A 23,966-nucleotide genomic window follows, 5' to 3' on the forward strand; every position below is an offset into this window, starting at 1 on the left:
GGGAGCAGATCAATTTGTTCTGGCTGGGAAACTGGAAGGATGGACGAGATGGGAGAGCTGATCGGGAGACCGGGCAGGAGGGGAGAGGGAAGGTTACCAACAAGGACGCAAGCTCATCAGCAGGTGACAAATACATGCAGCACAACTCGGAGGTGCGAGGGACAGCGACATGGATGCAGACGGAACAGCCAAGCAACACAGACTTATGGGAGTGGAACAAAGGCTAAACACAGACTTATGGGAGTGGAACGAAGGGTAAACACACACTTGACCTTTTATTCCGGCTGCCCCCAGACTTCTTATACTATATAAAAAATCCAGATTGTTGGTCCACACTTCAGCTGCATACACACACAGAACGATTTTTTGAACGATTTAACTATAACGACGTCGTTATCGTTCAATCGATGAAAAAATCGTTCAGTTTCTGAGTTATAACGATGAACGATTATCGTTCATGCGCGTTCCCGTTTGTAGTTCATTCTGACTGACCAACTGAACGATTTTCATTAAGGGAAGGTACAAAAAGCGTTTGTAGTTCAAAAAATCGTTCATTACACTTTCAAAAATCTGACACTTAAGCTGCATACACACGTAAAGATTTTCTGTCCAACCATCCAACTAGTTGATTGGTTGGAATGAAAATCTGGTCAGGTATGAAAGCAAATGACAATCAGCAATTTGCTCCCAAACGCCAGAAAATGGACAAAAACTGTTGTTTGAACAAATTGTTTAGATCAAACATTTAACAAACTTGTCTGATCGACCATTTTCATCTGTTTTCTGGCATTTAGGAGCAAATTGCTGATCATCAGTTACTCCCATACGTTACCAGATTTTCATTCCAACCAATCAACTAGTTGGACAGAAAATCTTTACATGTGTACCCAGCCATAATCTGACAGAAAATCGTTCAGAAAATCGTTGGTATCAAAATCGCTGTGTGTTTATGCACCTTTAGGCTGGGTACACACCTAGAGATTTTCTGTCCAACCATCCAACTAGTTGATTGGTTGGAATTAAAATCTGGTAACGTATGGGAGTAACTGATGATCAGCAATTTGTTCCTAAATGCCAGAAAACAGATGAAAATGGTCGTCAGACAAGTTTGTTAAATGTTTGCTCTAAACAATTTGTTCAAACAACAGTTTTTGTCCATTTTCCGGCGTTTGGGGGCAAATTGCTGATTGTCATTTGCTTTCATACCTTACCAGATTTTCATTCCAACCAATCAACTAGTTGGATGGTTGGACAGAAAATCTTTAGGTGTGTACCCAGGCTAACACGTTCAGCACTGAGGGTGCACGGTAGAAAAGCCACATGCAGGTGAACCCAAAATAAAATACTCTACCAAGAGGCCAGCACTCTCCATCTAATAGTGAAATAATATAATATATAATAGTGAAATAATATAATATACAATAGTTAAATAATATATAATAGTGAAATAATATAATATACAATAGTGAAATAATAATATATAATAGTGAAATAATATAATATATAATAGTGAAATAATATAATATACAATAGTTATATATTATTTAACTATTGTATATTATATTATTTAATAGTTAAACAATATAATATACAATAGTGAAATAATATAATATATAATAGTGAAATATATACAATAGTTAAATAATATATAATAGTGAAATAATAGAATATATAATAGAGAAATAAAATAATATACAATAGTGAAATAATATAATATATAATAGTGAAATAATATAATATACAATAGTGAAATAATATACAATAGTGAAATATAATATACAATATATAAAATATATAAACAAAAACAAAGCACTATGTACAGTATTGGAAATATTGCACAATGCTACTGGATACAGCTGTAAACAATTCATGAGAGCGCAGTTTATCAATTTCTATCTGCCTATGCTTCCTGACCTAATGCACTATGAGGCCTATTTATCATTCTAGATTTGTGGCTATATCCCCAAAAACACCCGTTTTCAGGGGTTAACCGCAAATATTAAGCTTCACTCGGATGTATGAAGGAGGGACCGCAGCAGGTATCAGAGATCCCTGCCCTCCATTCCCGCAGGCAGCCACATCCCTCATAGGTTTCTGTGGGGGATGCGATGCTGGCAAATTTACCAACAGCCAGAATGCATTGCATTCCGGATATAGGCTAACCCCATCTGAAGATGGCGTTAACCGCTGTAGCCTATGGGCTACACCGCGCATACAGCTATGGCAGCCGTGCATGTGCAGTCAGTATGAAGAGGCAGCCAGATTGTCGGCAACTCTAGTTAACTGGCTTCTGACAAAATGAACTAAGGCACGCATGCAGGGGGGGTTTCTGAGTACCCAGAAAACCACCCTGCCCGGCAATCAGTGGCGGTTTCAGTAAGAGTAGTGCGGACTGCAGTGAGTGCGGTCCGCACTACACAGTCACAAACACACCGCCGCTGGGTAGTACACTCTTACTACCCTGAAGCGGTGTGTTTGTTTTAGCAGCCAATGATAGTCAGACTCATTGGTCGCTGCATCCCCGGAGGGAGCTGGGCTGGAGCACAGTCATGACCTCCGCCTTCCGGCTCCCGCAGTGGGCTGGAAGGACGGAGGAGCTGACAGCGGCGGTTGCAGGAGCAGGTATTCAGGTAAGTGTTGTTTTTATTTTTTTGTGTGCGTCTTTGTCCTATTTATGTATAGGGACTGCATAGGGGGGCAACTACTGGGGGCACTATATAATGGGCATTACTGGGGGCACTGTATAAGGGGCACTGTATAAGGGGCAGTACTGGGGATACTGTATAAGGGGCAGTACAGGGGACACTGTATAAGGGGCACTACTGGGAACACTGCACAGGGAGGACTACTCCTGTGGCACTATATAAGGGGCACTGCATAGGGGGACCACTACTGGGGGCACTGTATAAGGGGCACCACTGGGGGCAGGGGGGTCTGTAATAAATTATGCTGGCTGTATTTATTCGCCTGCTGCAGTCATGTATTTTAGTGATAGAGGTGTGTGTGTGTGTGTGTGTGTGTGTGTGTGTGTGTGTGTGTGTGTGTGTGTGTGTGTGTGTGTGTGTGTGTGTGTGTGTGTGTGTGTGTGTGTGTGTGTGTGTGTGTGTGTGTGTTCCTCATCATAGGCTGAGTGGTATATTTTACTATAGTGGTCCTAAATCCTGTGTAAGATGTTTCTATCTATGTCTAGATGTTTTTTTCATTGGTTCGGTAACCAAAAACTTGGAAATCCCCCTTTTTCAAAATCCTGCGTTTGCCACTGGAACCCTTGTGTGTATTTGTGTGTGCACGCTTATATGTGAGGGAACCTAAGGGTATATTTACTAAAGTGAGAGTTTTTAGAAGTGGAGATGTTGCCCATAGCAACCAATCATATTCTACTTAACATTTAACTAGCACCTGCTAGAAGATAACAGCTAGAATCTGATTGGTTGCTATGGGCACCATCACTTCTATAAACCCGCACTATAGTAAATATACCCCCGTAGACTGTAAGCTCCAATGGTAATGCCAAATATTCTCTGTACAGCACTGCGTACATTGGTGGTGCTAGATCAATAAAACAATAATAATATTAAGAGTAACAATAACACTCTGGACAGCTATCTAGCCTATGTACTTGTGCTGACAACACTTCTAGAGCCACTCGGCAAGTATGTCTAAATTTTCCGGCAAACGGAGGAAAAACACAGGGTCATTCCCGGCTAAGGTTTACGTCTTGGACAGAATACAATGCACAAAACAAAAGAAGGTCAGAGCTATATAAAGGATGGTGGTTTTATGACTAGGAGGGGCCGGATGTTCTTATCTGATGTCCAATTCATACACAAGCACTTGGAATCCATTACCATAGATATGATCAGATTTCAGATAGAATTAGGAACACATAATGGGCATTCCATTGTGCGTGTTGTTTTGATACATTAAATGCTGCAAAACCCAAAAAGATGAATTATAATTTTTTTCCCAATTCCAAATAAAGGCGTTTTGGGTGGTACCCACACGTTCATTTTATTTACCTGTGATATATGGTTTGTGATACTTTGTTGCTAATAATTTTTTTTAGAGAGTTTCTGGTCAGGATAATGTAGAAGTCAATCACTTAAATGTTACCGATGTGTCCACATATGTACTGTACTGTGCACATATCCTACCGCCCAGGGGTGTCGGGGATAGCCCCGGGCTATCAGCCCAGGCCTGGAGTGCCTTGGAGAGGGGGACCCCTTTAATGGGGGGCTCCACACCTCCCCAGGGATCCCCGGCCTGGGCTGACTAGCAGCCAGGTTTATTGCTTTGGCCGGGTAACACGCAGAAAGGGTTCCCTTGGCTGTGGCATTATACACCTGCTAGAAAGAGCCCGGTGCTGGCCATGGAAAATACAGGGGACTCCCAATCATTTTCTCCCCTGTATTTCCACCAGCAGGACCGGGTCAGAAAAGTCTTGTGCTGGTACTTAAAATACAGGCGACCCCTACGCATATTGGGCCTGATTCAGAGCCAGACGCTATTTGCGCTCGCTCATTCAGAAAATGGGGCCGGCTATTTAAATTGAGCGCTCGCTCTTTGCGGTCTGTGGACGCCTCTATGCCTGAGCGAGCAAACGAAACATGCGCTCGCTATTTTGTAAAGACGCCCCCTGGCCGCTCGCATCATACGTCATCTCCGCTATTTATTAGATTAATCGAGTACATCGAAAGGCGTCTGAACTGCTCGCAGTGCTTGTGGTTGGATTTTCCTACCGCAATCATGCGAACTGTTCAGGCTAAGAGACAAACAAGTGACGTGGTCGATGACGCTGCTTTGTTAATTATGCACACCCTTAAAACGCCCGTTTTGACCGTTTGGCACGCCTGCGTTCGGCTCTCCACTCCAAGTTTTCAAGCACCTTCCCCTGTTACCACCCACAAACGCCTCATTCTGTCACTCAAATTAGCAGGCACTCGCTGTTTTGCGAGCGCTCGATTTCCGACCGCAATGACTGGTTGGCGCATGCGCACTACGACCCATACGCATGCGCAGTTGTGCGAACATCGCTCGGAGCTAACGAGCGGCCGCTTACGAGCGGCTCTGAATCAGGCCCATTGTCCTCTGTATTTTAAAAACCAGCACAGGTTCTACATAGCCCGGGGCTGGTTATGCTTGCAGGGGGTGGGAGTGCACGTCATTTTTATTTATTTATTTGTATATGTACACACAGACACATGCACGTATCTCATGGATATGTGCATGTTTCTGTGTTACTCTGATCTGCTCGGGATAAACTCGCTATCCTGAAGCTGGTCTATTGTTTTTGCGAGTTCTCAGGCAGTAATATGTGCGAGTGAAGCACTCACACTCTATTACATTGCCCGAGTTCTACCTTGAGAATGGGAAAACATCTGGATACGAGATGCTTTTTTGTGAGTTATAATAAAGCCCGAAAAATGCGCGTTTTCCTATATTCGCACCCTATTACATTTGCGAGTGAGTAAAAAATGTGAGTTTAGCGTTGAATTAGAATTTTTTACAAATTCGAACTCTATTACATTTTGGCCTATTGTGTCTCAATCGCAAGTGCGCCTTTTTGCATACACACGGTGGGACGCGTGCGCTGTGTGACTTTTTAGTGACTTAGACGCATGCGCAGTTGAAAAACATCAACTATTTGCATGAATACCGGCATTGTGCGCGTCTCTGAATCAGAATCTAAGACCCAAAATTGAGGAACGTATGCTGCGCAAATTGGGAACATCGGCCTATTTGCCCATAAGCCGGGACTCCCTATTTCATTTCTTGTAAGCACCGCTATTACACCGATGCTACAGACACCGAGGTCTGATTAATGAGGAATAAAAGACTCTATATTCTCTGAGATACGAGTCCGGTGAGAACTGTGATTTTGATACATATTTCAAAATGAAATTGATGTTCTGTAAGGACAATTTTTTTACACTAATTTTTACAGTAATTTTTATATTTATGCAAAGATTCCCTATTTTGGTCTTCACTGAGACTTGTTACTTGTGCATGATTATTTATTATTAATGTTTTGCTATTTTGTTTTATATATAAAAATTTATGAATATATATTAGATTGGCATCTTGGTGTTTATTTCTTACATGTGAAGTCTTAAAATAGATTTATGATATTTATGAATATTAGCGCAACACCATATAAATGTTTTTTATTAATGAATGAGAGCCTATGTTTCTGAAGGTATCGACAGGAAGGGGGCGTACCACCGGCAGCAGGTGGATGCCTATTGCGCTGCACGCAGTGGAGTCTGATTTTGGCGAGGTATGGGCCCCCCCCTTGACCCTTGTGTGGGACAGGATAAACCAATGGCTCTTTCACCCAAAAGAAAAATTAAAGTCAGTTTAAAGATAAAATTATTAAATGAAAGAGATTGGATGGTTTTCACAACTGGTAAATGAGATTCACACAAAACAAACAAACAAAATAAAAAAAACACATTTGCTGAACAATTCATAGTCTGCATTTCATAATGTTCATTTAGTATTTATAAATGATCCAGGCTGCTTAGGAAAACGCCGGTCAGGCCAGGACCGATAGCGATTTGGGTCAGAGGGGGAAAATCCCCCAATTGTCAACAGGTTTAAATATTCCTATTCATTTATAAAAATCTTCAATAGATTTTTTTTTTTACTATACAGTCAATACTGAAAAATATTTAAACCCTAACAAAATCCTTCAACACCAGGGACAGTCTGCCTTTACGTGTGGGATTGGTGACAGGGGGTGCCCTATGGTACCCTGGTTTTGATAAGATTAGAAGGAACAGTACAGTCTACATTACAGACCTCACCGGGTACCGTCCAGGTTTCTGTATTGCACAATCAGGGCTCCAGACTTCACGAAGACATGTTTTTCACATTGTCATAACCTAATGCATTCCCTTCCCTATGGGACTGCTCCTTTACACTATATATTATAAATGCAGCACTCCGCGTGACTGAGATCCATGGATGTTACAATACAGATGTCACATCAATGAGATACGGTGTGGAGGGTTTTTCTAAGCTACTGTTACCAGTAAAAATGAGTGGGCAGGTATCAGATGCTATCACAAGATCAAAGGAAGTCATAACAGAAACCAGACTTATGGTTTGACGCGAAACAGCCATATGTCCTGTCCTGTGTGCCTATAGCATCAGACGGAATACAGTCATTTCACAATGACCCCCGGGGGGAGGCTCTGCTCTCACAAGCCCACCGCTTTCCTGTACTGAAGTGCTGCTCCTCCATCTTCATATACTATACTGTAGTTAAAAACATATTGGACCAAAGGGCACGTTTCATTTTTACCTTCTATTAACCTTTCCAGGGGGTTTATATTCTACAAAAATGGCTGCAAAAGGCATGGAGTATGTGTGCGCTCATTGTGTAAGTCTGCTGAGACCCCATCAGCCGCGGCCCCTCTCCCAATTCACCATCTTCAAGTGTTGGGAGGTGTATACTAGTAATACAAAGCTAAATTTAAACATTATGATCAAATCCAGCTACAGGGGGGCAAATTTACACCTGGGCAAGCGGTGTGCAAATGCCATTTTTGTTTGCATTTAGGGAAAATACCACCTGCTGTTTGCATGCACCACAAAGCATCCTGGTAGCTCTGTTATTGTAGTGCAATTTCTAGTTGATTTAGGGTGATGGTTAGGTCTAGACTATTCAGGGCTGATGGCCCTGTGATGTCACACCCACGTGACTCGGCCTGAAAGGGGGAGATGCTAACGGGGGACCAAAAGTGTCCGCTCGCCACGCTTCGGGCACGGTGGCTCGCTGCGCTCGCCATAGATATTTATTCCCCCTCTATGCCCTAGTGGATGGTAACGCAGGAGCTGTCCAGCCTCCTGCAGCAGTCACATGGTGTCTACGTCACAGAGGTCCTTTCTCCAACTTGGAAATAGCAGCAACCTTAGGGTGATCCCTCGACTCACCCGCTCCCAACTCTGACCCACCCACTTTCAATGTTCTGTCAGTCTACATATTGTAAATCCTCTTGGTTGGTGCCGTGGGGTGTGGTAAGTTATGTCGACATTTAGAATGTCAACAAAGAATGTTTTTACTATATTAGCCTAAACCTAAACGTAGCACTAAAATGTACAGTCAAACATTGTGACTGTTGGCATGCACAATTTCGACAATGAACATGTCAACATTATATACATCCGCATGTATCAGGCAGTGACGTGGAGGGAAATGGGGGGCAGCTCAAAGCCGCAGACAGAGTTATATAGAAGTAGGAGCAGGGTTCCCAGCAGCACAGAGTATATCAGAAGATGAGTGATGGATTAGTGAGGACAGGGCTGTATGTGACAGGGGCAGTGACATGATGTGAGGAGGGGAATGAAGGCAGCAGGAAGCCACAGACTGATAGTTATATAGTGGGAGGAGCAGGGATCCCCAGCAGCACAGAGTATATCAGGAAACTAGTGATGTGTTAGTGAGGACAGGGCTGCATGTGACAGGGGCAGTGACATGATGTGAGGAGTAGGGATGGCCATCAACCATCGATGACTCTAAATAATTGATGGTTTATGACCAATGGAGAATAGTTTCACCATCGATGACAAAGCAAATTGTTCTTTGGCATCGGTGTACGAGTAGGAGCCGATTCTTTTATTTTCCTGGATGGGATGGAGTTTAGCACCGCTCCCCCCTGCGACAGCTAAGTACTGCCCCATTTTTTGATGCGGCCCCCTTCGAGGGTTGCAATCCACCGATGGTTCACCATAGATGATTTGTGTACCATCAATGGCAAACACCGATGGACTCATCGATGGTAACCAACAATAGACACCCCTCCGATGGTCATCCCTAGTGAGGAGGGGAATGGAGACAGCAATAAGCCACAGACGGAGAGCTATATAGTGGGAGGAGCAGGGATCACCAGCAGGACTTAATAGTGATGTCCACTTCCAGATTGTTGCATCAAATGCACCTCTACATGTAACATACCTCCAATTTACTTTCTATCTGATAAGTAACTAATCACCTTCAAATTTCTTTTATTATTTTATTCAATAATGAAATATTCACCACATCATCTATTTCATGTGTAGCACTAAAAATATGTTCACCTGTCCATCCATACCAAAACAATCAGCCTTAGGGGCATATTTACTAATGATCAGGTTTCAGACCCGATAATTAGAATTTCTTATCGCCACCATTAGCGGCAATAAAAAAAGTCACAATCGCCCAATTGTACTATAAATCACATGCCGATACAGGGGCTCCGAAAGGAGTCGGTCCCTGTGATGTGTAAACAAGTGAAAAACGTCATGATTTCCCTTCTATATCAGAAGCTGGGGCCGTTCTGCACATGAGCAGCGCAGCATGTGCTGGGGAGGGTTCTGTACATGAGCAGTGCAGCATGTGCTGGGGAGGGTTCTGTACATGAGCAGTGCAGCATGTGCTGGGGAGGGTTCTGTACATGAGCAGTGCAGCATGTGCTGGGGAGGGTTCTGTACATGAGTAGTGCAGCATGTGCTGGGGAGGGTTCTGGACATGAGCAGTGCAGCATGTGCTGGGGAGGGTTCTGTACATGAGCAGTGCAGCATGTGCTGGGGAGGGTTCTGGACATGAGCAGTGCAGCATGTGCTGGGGAGGGTTCTGTACATGAGCAGTGCAGCATGTGCTGGGGAGGGTTCTGTACATGAGCAGTGCAGCATGTGCTGGGGAGGGTTCTGGACATGAGCAGTGCAGCATGTGCTGGGGAGGGTTCTGGACATGAGCAGTGCAGCATGTGCTGGGGAGGGTTCTGGACATGAGCAGTGCAGCATGTGCTGGGGAGGGTTCTGGACATGAGCAGTGCAGCATGTGCTGGGGAGGGTTCTGGACATGAGCAGTGCAGCATGTGCTGGGGAGGGTTCTGTACATGAGCAGTGCAGCATGTGCTGGGGAGGGTTCTGGACATGAGCAGTGCAGCATGTGCTGGGGAGGGTTCTGGACATGAGCAGCGCAGCATGTGCTGGGGAGGGTTCTGTACATGAGCAGTGCAGCATGTGCTGGGGAGGGTTCTGTACATGAGCAGCGCAGCATGTGCTGGGGAGGGTTCTGTACATGAGCAGTGCAGCATGTGCTGGGGAGGGTTCTGTACATGAGCAGAGCAGCATGTGCTGGGGAGGGTTCTGGACATGAGCAGCGCAGCATGTGCTGGGGAGGGTTCTGGACATGAGCAGCGCAGCATGTGCTGGGGAGGGTTCTGGACATGAGCAGCGCAGGATGTGCTGGGGAGGGTTCTGTACATGAGCAGCGCAGCATGTGCTGGGGAGGGTTCTGTACATGAGCAGTGCAGCATGTGCTGGGGAGGGTTCTGGACATGAGCAGGGCAGCATGTGCTGGGGAGGGTTCTGTACATGAGCAGCGCAGGATGTGCTGGGGAGGGTTCTGTACATGAGCAGGGCAGCATGTGCTGGGGAGGGTTCTGGACATGAGTAGTGCAGCATGTGCTGGGGAGGGTTTTGGACATGAGCAGTGCAGCTTGTGCTGGGGAGGGTTCTGGACATGAGCAGTGCAGCATGTGCTGTGGAGGGTTCTGGACATGAGCAGGGCAGCATGTGCTGGGGAGGGTTCTGTACATGAGCAGTGCAGCATGTGCTGGGGAGGGTTCTGTACATGAGCAGTGCAGCATGTGCTGGGGAGGGTTCTGTACATGAGCAGTGCAGCATGTGCTGGGGAGGGTTCTGTACATGAGCAGTGCAGCATGTGCTGGGGAGGGTTCTGCACATGAGCAGCGCAGCATGTGCTGGGGAGGGTTCTGTACATGAGCAGCGCAGCATGTGCTGGGGAGGGTTCTGTACATGAGCAGTGCAGCATGTGCTGGGGAGGGTTCTGGACATGAGCAGGGCAGCATGTGCTGGGGAGGGTTCTGGACATGAGCAGTGCAGCATGTGCTGGGGAGGGTTCTGTACATGAGCAGTGCAGCATGTGCTGGGGAAGGTTCTGTACATGAGCAGTGCAGCATGTGCTGGGGAGGGTTCTGGACATGAGTAGTGCAGCATGTGCTGGGGAGGGTTCTGTACATGAGCAGTGCAGCTTGTGCTGGGGAGGGTTCTGGACATGAGCAGTGCAGCATGTGCTGGGGAGGGTTCTGGACATGAGCAGTGCAGCATGTGCTGGGGAGGGTTCTGTACATGAGCAGTGCAGCATGTGCTGGGGAGGGTTCTGTACATGAGCAGCGCAGGATGTGCTGGGGAGGGTTCTGTACATGAGCAGCGCAGCATGTGCTGGGGAGGGTTCTGTACATGAGCAGTGCAGCATGTGCTGGGGAGGGTTCGGTGCATGAGCAGTGCAGCATGTGCTGGGGAGGGTTCCGGACAAACCCTCTCCCTGCATTTTTTGCAAAATAGCAGCCCATATGCTACCATAGGTAGATGGTGTTATCCTATTGAGCCCTTCCGGAGAGTGGTATATCTGACTGCTTTGCAGCCCCCATATAAACCTGCTGTCGGAAATGGAGGGACAACAGCAGATATCTGCTGTGGTACCTTAATATATTCTGGGGATCCTTAATATTTGCAGGCATCCCTCAAAAGCAGTTGTTTGGGTGAAATATCTCACAAATATTATTTGACAAATTATGGGCCGGATGTACTAAGCTCTGAGAAGTGATAAACTGGAGAGTGATAAACCACCAGCCAATCAGCTCCCAACCGTCATTTTTTCAAACACAGCCTGTAACGTGACAGTTGGGAGCTGAGTGGCTGCTGGTTTATCACTGTCCAGTTTATCACTTTTTAGAGCTTAGTACATCTCCCCCACAGGCCCCTAACAAACTTGGCTGTTGTGGAGAGTTCCAAGCTGTGCTAACGGGCACATATACTACAAGTATGGAAATGCAGACCGATCTCACAGCCAGGTCTAATATTAGGCAAGCCAAGGAGGTTTCCTAGGGCACCAATATTTAGGATGTGCCTAAAACACTGAATGAGGTATGGGGGTGGATACTTGTAAATGGTTAAGACATTCGTGTCAACTCTCCCTAATGTCCTGGGGGACCTCTGCGCTCCCGAAAGTGTGAGCTAGCCTCTGGCATGTGACCACTTCCTGCCTGAGGGAAGTGGATGGCCCGGGGTTTTGATGATGCTATTCACTTTGACACTGGTCATTGTGCACCCCCACTGTAAAATGCTGCAAATTGCAGCTTTGAACACTGGGGGGGGGGGGGGGGGCGGAGCCACAATGACACGCGCCTTGGACATGGTCGCCCCCTCCAGGACTCTCACAAAAGACAGTAAATAATATGGGGGGGATGTAGTCGGCATCCTGGTGCACACAATGCCGGCAGTCAGAATCTCTGTGCCGGAATACCGACGGCTGCAATCCCGATGGTGAGTATTAGGGATAGGCACTAGGGGGAGGGTTAGGGTTAGGCTGCAGGAAGGGAGGGTTAGGGTCAGGCTGCGGGGGGGACGGGGACTGATAGGGCTAAAGCTGCGGGAGTGCAGGGTTAGGGTCAGACTGTGGGGGGAGGCGGTTAGGGTTAGGCTGCGGGAGGGGAGGTGATGGTTAGGCTGCGGGAAAGGTGAGTTAGGGTTAAGGGTAAGGTTAGGGGAAGTGTTAGAGTACTTCCCTGCATGTGTTGGGATTACGCTGCCGGGATTCTGACCGCTGGCATTATCAGCACCAGGATCGTGTACCCAACCAAATATGGGTTATGAGCCTTTTCGTTACTTACACACACAAAGTTCCCAAAGCAAACAAAATACTGAACGAAAATAGAATTGACTAATCAGTACTGTACGTGTCTTTAAAATTAAAAGCCGTCTACAATTTTTTTATATAAATGTCCCCAAAGCATTCTGACCTTATGTGTGGGATTATACGGTACATCCTTAACCACTGGCATTGATACAATCAGTCCTTATCATGTAGTGGAAAGGCAAAGGTTAATTATACGCAGTGGCACTTTGGTGGCTCTAATCTCATACAGTGATCTGTCTGTAGTACCTGGATAGTCGTGGCCTTACAGAGAAGGAAGAGCAAATGTACTATACACAGTTATTAGTATATATACGATGAGACACACATTCATACTTACACGTGACGGGCTTGGGTGTGCGCTACTCCCCCAGGACCCTGAGTTACTTCTGTCTTCTACATCTAAAAGGAAGAAAAAGAGAAGAAAAGCTCTTTAGATTATCTGAATAATGTTTTATTTCAATATGCATTTTAAATTAAAGCTTCAAACTAATCTGCTGTCGGGTTTAATTAAGAATCCCAAATAGCACGGCTATATTGATAACAGACATCTGACCCACCTACTTAGATTAACTCATTAAAATTCACTGCTGAATTCAGCAGCGCCCTGAAGAACCCGCAAAGTTCAGCAACAAGCGGCTTTAAATCCTCCAAGTCTAAAAAAAAAAAAAAAAAAATTATGTTGCATAAAAGTTGTGGAAAAAAAAGTTTGAGAAATGCTTGTAGCCGCCTTTAATGGAATTATTTCAAGGACATCCAGAAATTTATCTGGAATGCAACCTGATAAAAATATTGAAAAAGTTTTAATGGCCTACATTGGCATCTATGTCTGGGGTAAGGTAATGATAACTCCTCCCCAATTACCAGTGGAACAGGTAACCAGAATGAGTCCTATGCAAGAACTATAGGAGGTTCAGGAGCAACTTTCTCCCATTGATAACTACTCATTTCAACCTGCGTATTTTTCCAGGCTTTTGTGCCTGGAGAAACTCAAGAACCCAAAGTACTGGACCCACAAAAGAGACCCCCATTCTCATATGAAAAATGCTGTACTATCCATGCATACCTCATAACTGTCCCAATTTGAGGGCCCTGTCCTGAAGGTTGATAGGTGCATAGCAGCACTGAATGAGGGCATTGTGCACTCAGCATTCAAAGGGCGATTTAAGGTGAGGGGAACACGAGCATATTTGTCCCTATTCCAAAATGAAAAAGTTGTGAATATTGCATTTGGAGCCAATAGCTGTGTCCACTTTTAAAGCATATTTTATATATATATATATATATATATATATATATATATATATATAAAATAAATGTTTTTGCTGTTTTTTAATTTCAGTAAAACACACATTATTTATGGATTACAGTGATTTGCACATAGAGCCAATAGCCGTGTTCGCTTATTAAGTATATATATATATATAATTTTTTTCATATATTACATACACAGTATATATAGTTATTTTTTTTCAGTAAAACACATTACTTATGGATTACAGCGATATGCAAGCGCATTTATGCTTGAATTCCATTGCTCCTGAATTTTTTCACCATATGTGACAAGTATGTTCAGAGTTTCAGACTATAAAAAATTAAATGTATTTCACACAATTGAAAATATTATGCTACAAGAACTAAAACGTATATACTGTCTAAAGGGGAATTACACACACAAAATTTTCTCTCTTTTTTTTTTTGGCCACAATAGCAAAACGGTGAACAACGAAGAGTTTTAAAGCTAAACACTGCAGGTGTTTTCAAGCGTGAAGCGTTACCACGTCCAAAAAAAGATGGGGAATTTAATTAGGAGAGTCCCTAAATATGTCCTTGTTATCTTACAACAAATTGACTAAATGAATGAACAGATTCCACACTGTACATTTCAATCATCACACATGGGGTAAAGAACTCACAGCTTCAACAACTGAAGACCACGAGGCTCCTTTTAAGATGATATCGTGTTAATGACATTGTGACATTACCCCAATAGTATTTTTTCTTTCACCCCCAACTCTATGTGCCTGCATAATCTAAATGTATAAGAAATATCGAAAAAGTGTCAACCAGCAGTTAATTATAATGTAATTAATAAGCTTATTTTCCTGCCTTGTTTCAAGCAAATAGTGTTATGAGACCATATGCCAAAAAAGTACAGCCACATGCAGAAAAACATCATCTACACTTACATAAAGGGCCACGCATAGCACGTTTAGGACGTACGTGCCTGCTGTTGTAAAAGCATTTCAGGGAGATTGTGAAAGCAGCACCTATGGGCGCAGCGGTAAAGTGGGCGTGTACTGAATCCTGATACATACAATTGATTTACATCCACATGTAAACGAGACCCAAAGCAATTAGTACAATCTATTTGTTGATGAAAACACATTGACACTTTAAAAAAATGCTTGTAGCCACAGTGATTATTGTGTCTTATAACCAATGCAGGGAAATTATACTAATGAACCCTTTTGTATGTGTATATATATATATATATATATATATATATATATACATACATATATATATATATATCAGCTACATAATAGGGGCAAGGTGCAATCAGGGAGATTCCCTCATTGTCAGGGAGACTCCCTGAAACAGTAGCAGAGTTGGCAAGTATGGTTTAGGATGGTCTACTTGGATTTTGTATTATACAATCTAAAGACTAATGGTGCGTACACACAGTACGATTAAACTGGACGATTTGAACGATAACAATAGCATTCATATTGTTATCGTTCAAATCGTCCAGTTTTTGGCCCCTTCCAACCCACCAACGATGCGCGGGCGCGTATGGACGATATTGATATCGTCCATCGCCCGTGCATGCAGGTCAACTTGGTCGATATCGACAGGGCCGGCCGGGCAGTTACGTCGACTACGCAAGTGCGTAGGGCGCCAGCCAGCAGAGGGTGCACCATCCCGCTGCAACCCCCGCCGCCACACTCTTTTCTCCCCCTTCCCTCCGGCCGCTGCAGGGAGGCTCCAATAGCCGGGCGCCCGCAGAGATTTTACCAGCGGGCGCCCGGCCCATAGTTCTGAGGAGCGGCGAACGGCAGCGGATGCAGGATCAGGTCTTAAGGTAAGTATACTGTTTTTGGGGGGTTTTTTGTGTTGCACTCTTACAGGGGGCTAAGTACTGGGGGCACTTTTACAGGTGGCTTGCCACTGGGGGTAATTTTACAGGGGCATTACTACTGGGGGCACTCTTACAGGGGGCACAATTACAGGGGCTAACTACTGGGGCAATTTTACAGGGGCACTACTACTGGGGGCATTACTACAGGGGCATACTTTTACAGGGGGCTTTAGTACTGGGGGCAATTTTACAGGGGCACTACTACTGAGGGCAGTACTACTGGGGGCATTATTACAGGGGCACTCTTACAAAGGGCACTATTACAGGGGCATTACTACTGGGGGCAAAAATTCCGACAGGGGGCACCAAAATGTATCTTTGCTAAAAAAAAATATTAGGCTTGGGCCGGCCCTGGATATCGACCAAGTTACTATAGGGACCCGTTAGTGAGTTGGTGGTGTGCTGGATGATCGATATCGATCATCCAGCACACTAGGAGGTTGCAGGACGATCAGACAACGATATTGTTATCGTTTTCTGATCGCTCCGTGTGTACGGAGCTTAAAGGAACACTAGCGCTGGCAAGTGAATGGTATAAGTTAGTGGGTAATAGTGAGATCTGGGTGGTGTGCAAGCTGATCGTCATAGAGGTGTGACAGTAAATGTAAGAGATTTTTATTACTAGTAAGATTTACGCATGTAACAGTAATTTCTTAGAAACACAAATCACTGAGGGCTTATGTATGTAAACTTTACAGGCTGTGCTTGAAAGAGGACAGTTAAGAGCCGATTGCTTGGTACTTTATCGCTCTCCAAGGCTTAGTACATAGACCCCCTAAGTATTAATTCCTACCAATTCAACACGGTTTTGTGCGCTCCAAAGACTGCAGCCTTAATTTTTTTTTTTGCAATAATACAGTATAAACTAGGCTATAACTAGATTGTGTTTTGCAGATGAAAACCAATATTTTGATAGTTGCACTTTGAGGCAACATGAAACATATATGGCGTATCTAAATATTTCTTGACCATAAACCCAAATTACGCAAAGGTTACACATGACCTAATCGCAGTAGAGGGAGACATTTTGGGAGAAGAAGCATAGTCTCATGATGCTGTGACTTGATTGGCTGAAGAGTGGCCACAAAATGGCTGCTTCCACTGCACTGTAGGTGACAGGTAAAACAATCTACAAAGAAACGCGGAATTTCTGATCTGAAGGAACGCCTGAAGCACGAGTTCAGTGTGATAAATAAATTAATAACTAAACCAAGTAATCGGTCACTGAGATGGCGCCCTGCTGCTACTTTTACTCTGCGCTCTAATTGAGCAGTTTGAAAAGGCTGCAAGTCTACCGAACGTAATTGTGGGGATTTAAAGCTCAGACAAGAAAAAAAAAAAAAAACCTAAGTGCCAAACAACATAATATAATAAACTTCAAACTGACTGGAGAAATTGCATCTTCAGAAAGGCAAAAAAAAAAAAGGTCTGCGAGGCGAGCTATTACTGATGGGAAACAACGCGAGGGACCTCAGTAGTTACTTGCTTGCCAATGCATTCAGCTGGCTAACACCCTTACAGCCAGTGTAATCCCACAAGAAACCTACTGATCCTAAAACTTCGGTTACAGCCCAGTTACACCCAGGAAAACCCTCTCTAGGAAACCATTCTGGTATCATTTCATACAATGCGCCGCTTTTTCCGTAGGCTTTTGAATGAAGTTGTTTTCCTTTGCACGCAGTGCCAGCGCAGGAAACATAAGACACCGTCAGAGGCATCGAATACAATTGCCAGCAAAGCAGGTAAGAAAATTAAGTCGGACTGAAAATAACAATATAGGTTTGTACACGCTTTAATAATCAAGGAATAATTAGGTAGCCAACATATTAAATACATTATTTTACATTTGCCGCAGATACCTGTAAATGGTACATCCACCGTAAAGCAATTAGTCATAAAATATTTATTGTCCTGTGAACTCTACAGGGATAATATGGTATAATGCGCCCCCTACAGTCAAATAGAAGTACAGAAGTAATGGAGGCATTCAGTGACCATGGGGCTCTGGGCCTGATTCAAACCCGGTCGCAAGCGCTGAGCGCTCGCAACCGGGGCGATGGTGGCCCACAGCGCATGCGCACGACGGAGCCGGCTCCGTTGTGCGCATGCGCGAGACCCGACTAGCGACGGGCACTCCGTCGCTCCGGGTCTCGCACCAAAGGGGGCGAGCGGTCGATGTTGAGTGACAGGTCGCCCCCTTTGGTGGGCGGGCTGGGGGGGTGGCTGCCCAAACTGAGGCGTTCCCATGAGAACGCCTGCCGTTTGGGGGCGGCCCCACTGACATCACAAGTGATGTCAGAGGAGAGCTTCAGGCTCTGTTTGAGCCGAAAGCTCTCTGGGGCTTGTGATGAACGAGACCCTACCATAAGGGTCTCGTCGCAAGCCCGATGGTCGCGATGGTCTTGACCATCATCATGGCCGCTCGCTATAGCTGTGGGTGGTCAACCACAGCTATGCGAGCGCTCCAAAAAAAAAAAAAAGCCCGGCTTTGATTCAGAGCGAGCGGCTCTGAATCAGGCCCTCTATTCAGTATCACTTAATTTCTACAAATGCAGGTGAACTGAAAATGAATATTTTCACCTGCTTTTGTAGAAATTAAGTTTTGGGGCCATTCATCATAAAGGTAACGCAGGTGATACAGATATCTCCCGCTTACCTTTCTCTCCCGAAGTGGCCCCCTGTCTCCATACAGTAGTATGGGGACCTAAATTAATCAAGCTCCAAAAATTGTATACTACTCTGTATATATTCAGGAGCAATGGGATTCAAGCATAAATGCGCTTGACTAGGGGAGCATTCTCCATCTTCAGATGTCGTTTCCTCCCGCAACCCGCTCCGAGTCCCAGGTTGCGAAGAGGGTTCCTTTAGGATACCTCCGCTCCAGTAAGTCTCCTTCCGCCGGATGCCGGGGCTTTTGTACGCCTGAGTGAACTCTAGTTCCCACAGGCACACTAGCACTGCTGAGTCAGACTGATTTTCAGATCAGCTGTCTCCGCGCCGTAGCAATGGTGAATTGCTCCCGTGCTCGCCGCGAGTAGGAATGTTATTTATCAGGGTCCTTCCAGACCCTGATAATTAACATAAGGAATAGATCCCCATAAAACAAGCTTTACACCACGTGCTTTGCTTTTATACAGGTTAGAGACCGCTGAGTGACAGCTGTTTATGGTACATCAGTGGTGTGAATACTTGTATGACGTTATTAAACGATTTATATTTTACAAGATAAAACTGCAGTTGCCTCTGACTTATGGTGGTTGGTGGTAAACTGCAATGGTCTCTGATTTATGGTGGTTGGTGGTAAACTGTAATGGTCTCTGATTTATGGTGGTTGGTGGTAAACTGCAATGGTCTCTGATTTATGGTGGTTGGTGGTAAACTGCAATGGTCTCTGATTTATGGTGGTTGGTGGTAAACTGTAATGGTCTCTGATTTATGGTGGTTGGTGGTAAACTGCAATGGTCTCTGATTTATGGTGGTTGGTGGTAAACTGTAATGGTCTCTGATTTATGGTGGTTGGTGGTAAACTGCAATGGTCTCTGATTTATGGTGGTTGGTGGTAAACTGCAGAAGTCTAGTGGTCCCACTAGAGCACATCATCCCTTCGACAAACCTCAGAGGGGCTGCTTCAGGCACTTGTGGCTGGTTGGCATGACCGACCTCCTCTATTAGACCAGCACTATGGATCTTTAGTAATAGGACACTTTGCTATAGCCAGTAGGACTGTCCTGGAGGAAATGGAGATTCATTTAAAAAAGAAATCTGAGCTTCTTTTGGTCCTGAACAAAACACTTACCATCCAAGCTGTTATTCCTGGCAGAAACTGGTCATACCGGAGGCAATTCTTGGGCAGATTATGAACCTTGGCCAAATGGGTTCTCTATGACACTAGAACACTATCCTATATCTGTAACTGCACAGCTGGGTCTTTGGGGGGAGCCATGTCTGCACCACAAAATGGACCCATCCATATAAAGGCATCAAAGAGTATTTCAAGCTGATAATGGAAGCCCGTCCCCTGGTTGCTGCTTACTGGGTTATCTCCTCTCCCACATCGGGAGCAGTGAGCCCTTTCTCTGCATCTCTAATGAACACAGACCTTGGCATTTTATGAACTGGGCAGCAATTTCACAGTGTGCTTCTGTTTCCCATGTGCAGTGAAGCAACGCGTGTACAGTCTGTTCCCTCTGCTGTAAGCTACGAGGCAGCGTGTGATACACAGAGTGGAATAACAACAGAGCTTAGAATTCCTACCACACGGGCTGCAAACGGGCATAGATGCTCAACATCCGGGAGCAGCCACGCTTCCACGCCGACCCTGAACGCGTTTCTGAGAACGCAATGGGCCTAAATCCGAGTTGCACGCTGCTGCTCTGATGGCGTAAGCATCTTTTGCCGCAGTCGCCTCTGCAACTTTTTGTTAATTCTGGTATCGGCCATTTCCATAGTGTTCCAAGTGTGCGTCTGAGACCCGTATTCAATTTGGAGCGAAAAGCAGTTTTCGCGTGTTTTTGGCGAAAACTATTCGCCGATGACGTCATTTTCACCTGTTTTGATTGTACTACGTATTCAATTTTAAAGACTTTCCGCCTAGGCAGAAAGACAATGCAATGTAATAGGCGGAAAAGTATCGCCTAGGAATAGCAGGCGGAAAAAAGTGCAGAATTGGGGTTTTGGGGTGCAACGTTGTGGGAGACCCCCGTGCAGCCTTCAGACAGTCCCCCAAAGGTAATCTGTGTCAAAAAATATAAAAAAAAACACTTAAGGACACCCCAAAATATCATTTTGCACCCCAACATTTTTTTTCACCCCCAAATTCAAAGTTAAAAACTAGCGCACTTGACCCTGGGGGGGTCCCCAAGAATGCCCCAGGTGTTTTTTTCATTGCAGGGGCTTGCGGCAGGTGGATTTTTCACAATATTTCTTAACTTTAGCAACTTTAAAATATGCTGACCCCCATTTTCAAGTACCCCAAAATTGCTGGGATAAGTGATTTTCTAAAAAAAAACTCCTGAATACTATTCTGCATCACTTATACAAAAAACGCTATTTAGCAGCTATTGAGCCCGTTTAAAAACACCAAATACCTTCAGAAAGCCAAATCGGGGGGTACCACAGGGAACCCCCATGTCAAAGCAACTTTTGGGGGGTGTCAGGCTGATTTCCCCAAAACTCACAGTACTTTCCGCTTGTTTAAGTTTCGCCGGGTCCCGTTCTTGCGTACTTTCAAATTGAATATGACGATACGTGGGCACACGCGCGATACTTTTCCGCCTGCAAAACACGCGATGTAGGCGACGAGTCCGGGAGGCGAAAAAGTATGGCGGCTCAGCTCAAATTGAATACGGGCCTGAGTGTGTAAGGGCTGAGGAGCTCATACTTTGTGCGTCTTCAGCTGCAACAGTCCCTCTCAGTACTTCTTTAGACGCAACAGTCAGATTCTTTATCAGAGCAACTAGTTCAGCGACGTGCCTGCGACACTCCATACTATACGGCCACAAGACGCACCATCTTCATGCATCTGATTAGCCACTTCCCACCATGGGACACATGCGACATACATTGTTATAGGGATTCAGTAGAGGATCAGGTCAAATACTGTAGGTGGAAATCCTGTCTGCCATTTACCGTCGAGTGCAGTGATTAGTTTTGCTACTTTGAGGAACACCTCTTACCTACACTCATATTAAATAGACATATATAGAGAATGCATGTTACATTTACAGCAGGACATAGCTTTTAGCCAGCTTCTTTACCTTCATATTAGAAGTCGATGTCCTACAAAAATATTCTACTAGCCCTGACCCCCAGACGTCATTCGGGAAACAGTCACAGCCCCTGCTGGTGGACTAAAGGCCAACTGGACTGACCAGAGAATTTTTTTGTTTGACTTTTTAATCAAACCCCTGCCACACTGATATCTGGGGGTAGGATGTCACTAGTGAAAAACCCTATGGGTGGATGTCTTTTAATGAGAGAAGATGCAGGGACTAATGTATGATATATATGTATAATAATATCTATATATATTCTATGGAAATCGATACCTACTATGGTAGTGCAATATAAATAATAGAGATGAATCAAAAGCTATGTGTTCTTGAGTTGAACAATGTACAAGACAGGGGCGTATCTATAATGGGTGCAGGGAGTTCGGTTCAAGTCTAGGGAGTGCCCATACCGCCCACCCTGCATCCATACTTTTTAATACCTCTCCAAAGTCCCACGCCGGCAGGAGAGGCGCTACACAAAAAGTCTGGAAAATGGCTATCGCGTCATTTTCCCAGTGACCGGTGCATGCGTAGTAGACTCTGGGCACAGACTAGCGCCCGGAGTCTATTGAGGCTGTCAGTGCGTGGCGGCCGCCGGAGAGAGAGGAGGGAACGCCAGGATGGGGAGTGAACACCACTGATAAATGATGAGATCTCACACAAGTCATTATGCCGACACTCCAGCTTTACTGGGCTAACTACAGGCACTTGAAACAGAATTTCGTCCTGAAACAGGACCGTCGGTAACTGAAATTAATTTTTGGCTGGTTCGGAATAATTGACCTTCCTCATCAAAAATGTAACAATGGAAAAAATCAGCATAACCAAAATATTAAGAATAAAATTGAGACAAAGTGGTGAAATGCAGGCGTGCCAGTGCGTTCGAACGCCGTTGCATGGGCATTTATAAATTATCCACTGCATTATCCACTGCAATGCCATACGCAGCCTGAGCACTCATAGCGCGCGTGGTTGTTAGCAATTTCTGAGTAAGGTCAGAGCTTGTGCAAGTGTGCGTGAGGCTGCGATGGTATTCGATTGTACTGATGGTTTCGCAGTCTTGCTAAACATTACGGATGTAAGGTAAGGTGTGCATCCTGATGTAGTGCAGCTGCGGCATAGCGATCGCAATGGATTGGCATACTATCGCAGTGAGACTGCGTGCGTAATCTCTATTGCAATCGGTAGTGAATCAGGCCCAAAGTCGCAACATTCAGGAAAAAGTACACAATTTTGGGAATGGCTACCCTTGGTCATACTTGCTGCTCTCCCAGAATGGCCAGGAGGTTTCCGAATCTCAGGTTTAGCTTCCAGCCAAGAGTATTCAACTCTGCCAGGATGGGGCAGGCAGAAAGTGGGCGAGTAGGCCCTTGGTGGGGTGTTCATGTTGCACCAGGCGTCTTGCGCCATATTGCACAAATAGTATAAGTGTATGAGGAGGACACATCTATATGTGATCTGTCCGACATAATGCATTTAATAACAGCACCTCAATAACCTTTAGGGATGTTATTGGTTCAGATAGAAACACTATTTGAGTAGTGTGTAGCCTGGAAGTCGGAGGCTCTCTGGATTGTTACATCTACGCAAAAAAAAATAAAAAAAAATGGTGGATCGTTTTTTTTTTTAAATGTGTCAGGTGTGTTCCCAGCTTAAAGCTGCATCAATCCTATCATGTAATGCAATAATGTTCAAAAAGTATATAAATAATGTGACGTGTGGAAAAATAAATCAATGACCCATGAGATCAATGAGGAATGTGATCATTATACGAATACTATTGGATCACTCTGGGTCCAGATATATTTAACAAGCAAAAATAATGAAGCACTTTGTGCCCCATGAGTGAGGGTATGTACACCCTGGCGCTAGCAATGCATTTTTTGCTGCATGTTAAAATGAAAGTAAAGCGGTGTATAAGCTGCTGAGACGCGTGGGGAGGCGTTTTCTCATAGTGAAGCGATAGGATGAATTCCCAGAAACATGGATTCATGCAACAAAATGGCTGCCTCTACTGTGGGTAGCTTATAGGAAACAAATAACAAAAAAGTCTGTGAACTACAAACCGTAAGAGATGTGAACTACGAGGACCGCCAAGGAGGGGGGCTGCCAGGACTGGAGTCCCAGGCCCGGACACAGGGAATGGGTATGAAGTCCTGGCAGCTGCATATCCCGAAGCCGGCAGCAGATAAATACTCTATCACCACCCCTCTCCCCCCCCCCCAACCCTCCCTAAGTGGTGCTTAACCCTAACCTCCCCCTAGTGCCTAATCCTAACCTCCCCCCGGGGGGGGGGGGTGCCTAACCCTGAGACCCCCTACCGCACCCTAAAGCTAACCCTCCCAGG

General features: G+C 45.1%; 1 protein-coding gene across 9 annotated transcripts in view; it reads right to left on the bottom strand.

Moving 5' to 3' along the window:
• TCF4 (transcription factor 4) overlaps window positions 1–23,966 on the bottom strand; it is a 431,493-nt gene that overhangs the window by 319,699 nt on the left and 87,828 nt on the right. For all 9 annotated transcript variants that reach the window (XM_088476442.1, XM_088476449.1, XM_088476445.1 and 6 more), the window contains exon 3: window positions 13,047–13,108. In XM_088476442.1, the coding sequence (XP_088332568.1) occupies window positions 13,047–13,108 (62 nt within the window). The remainder of the gene's footprint in view (window positions 1–13,046; window positions 13,109–23,966) is intronic.

This window comes from Taudactylus pleione, unplaced genomic scaffold (genome assembly GCF_031769625.1).
Source record: "Taudactylus pleione unplaced genomic scaffold, aTauple2 ptg000189l, whole genome shotgun sequence".
Lineage (NCBI taxonomy): Eukaryota > Metazoa > Chordata > Amphibia > Anura > Myobatrachidae > Taudactylus > Taudactylus pleione.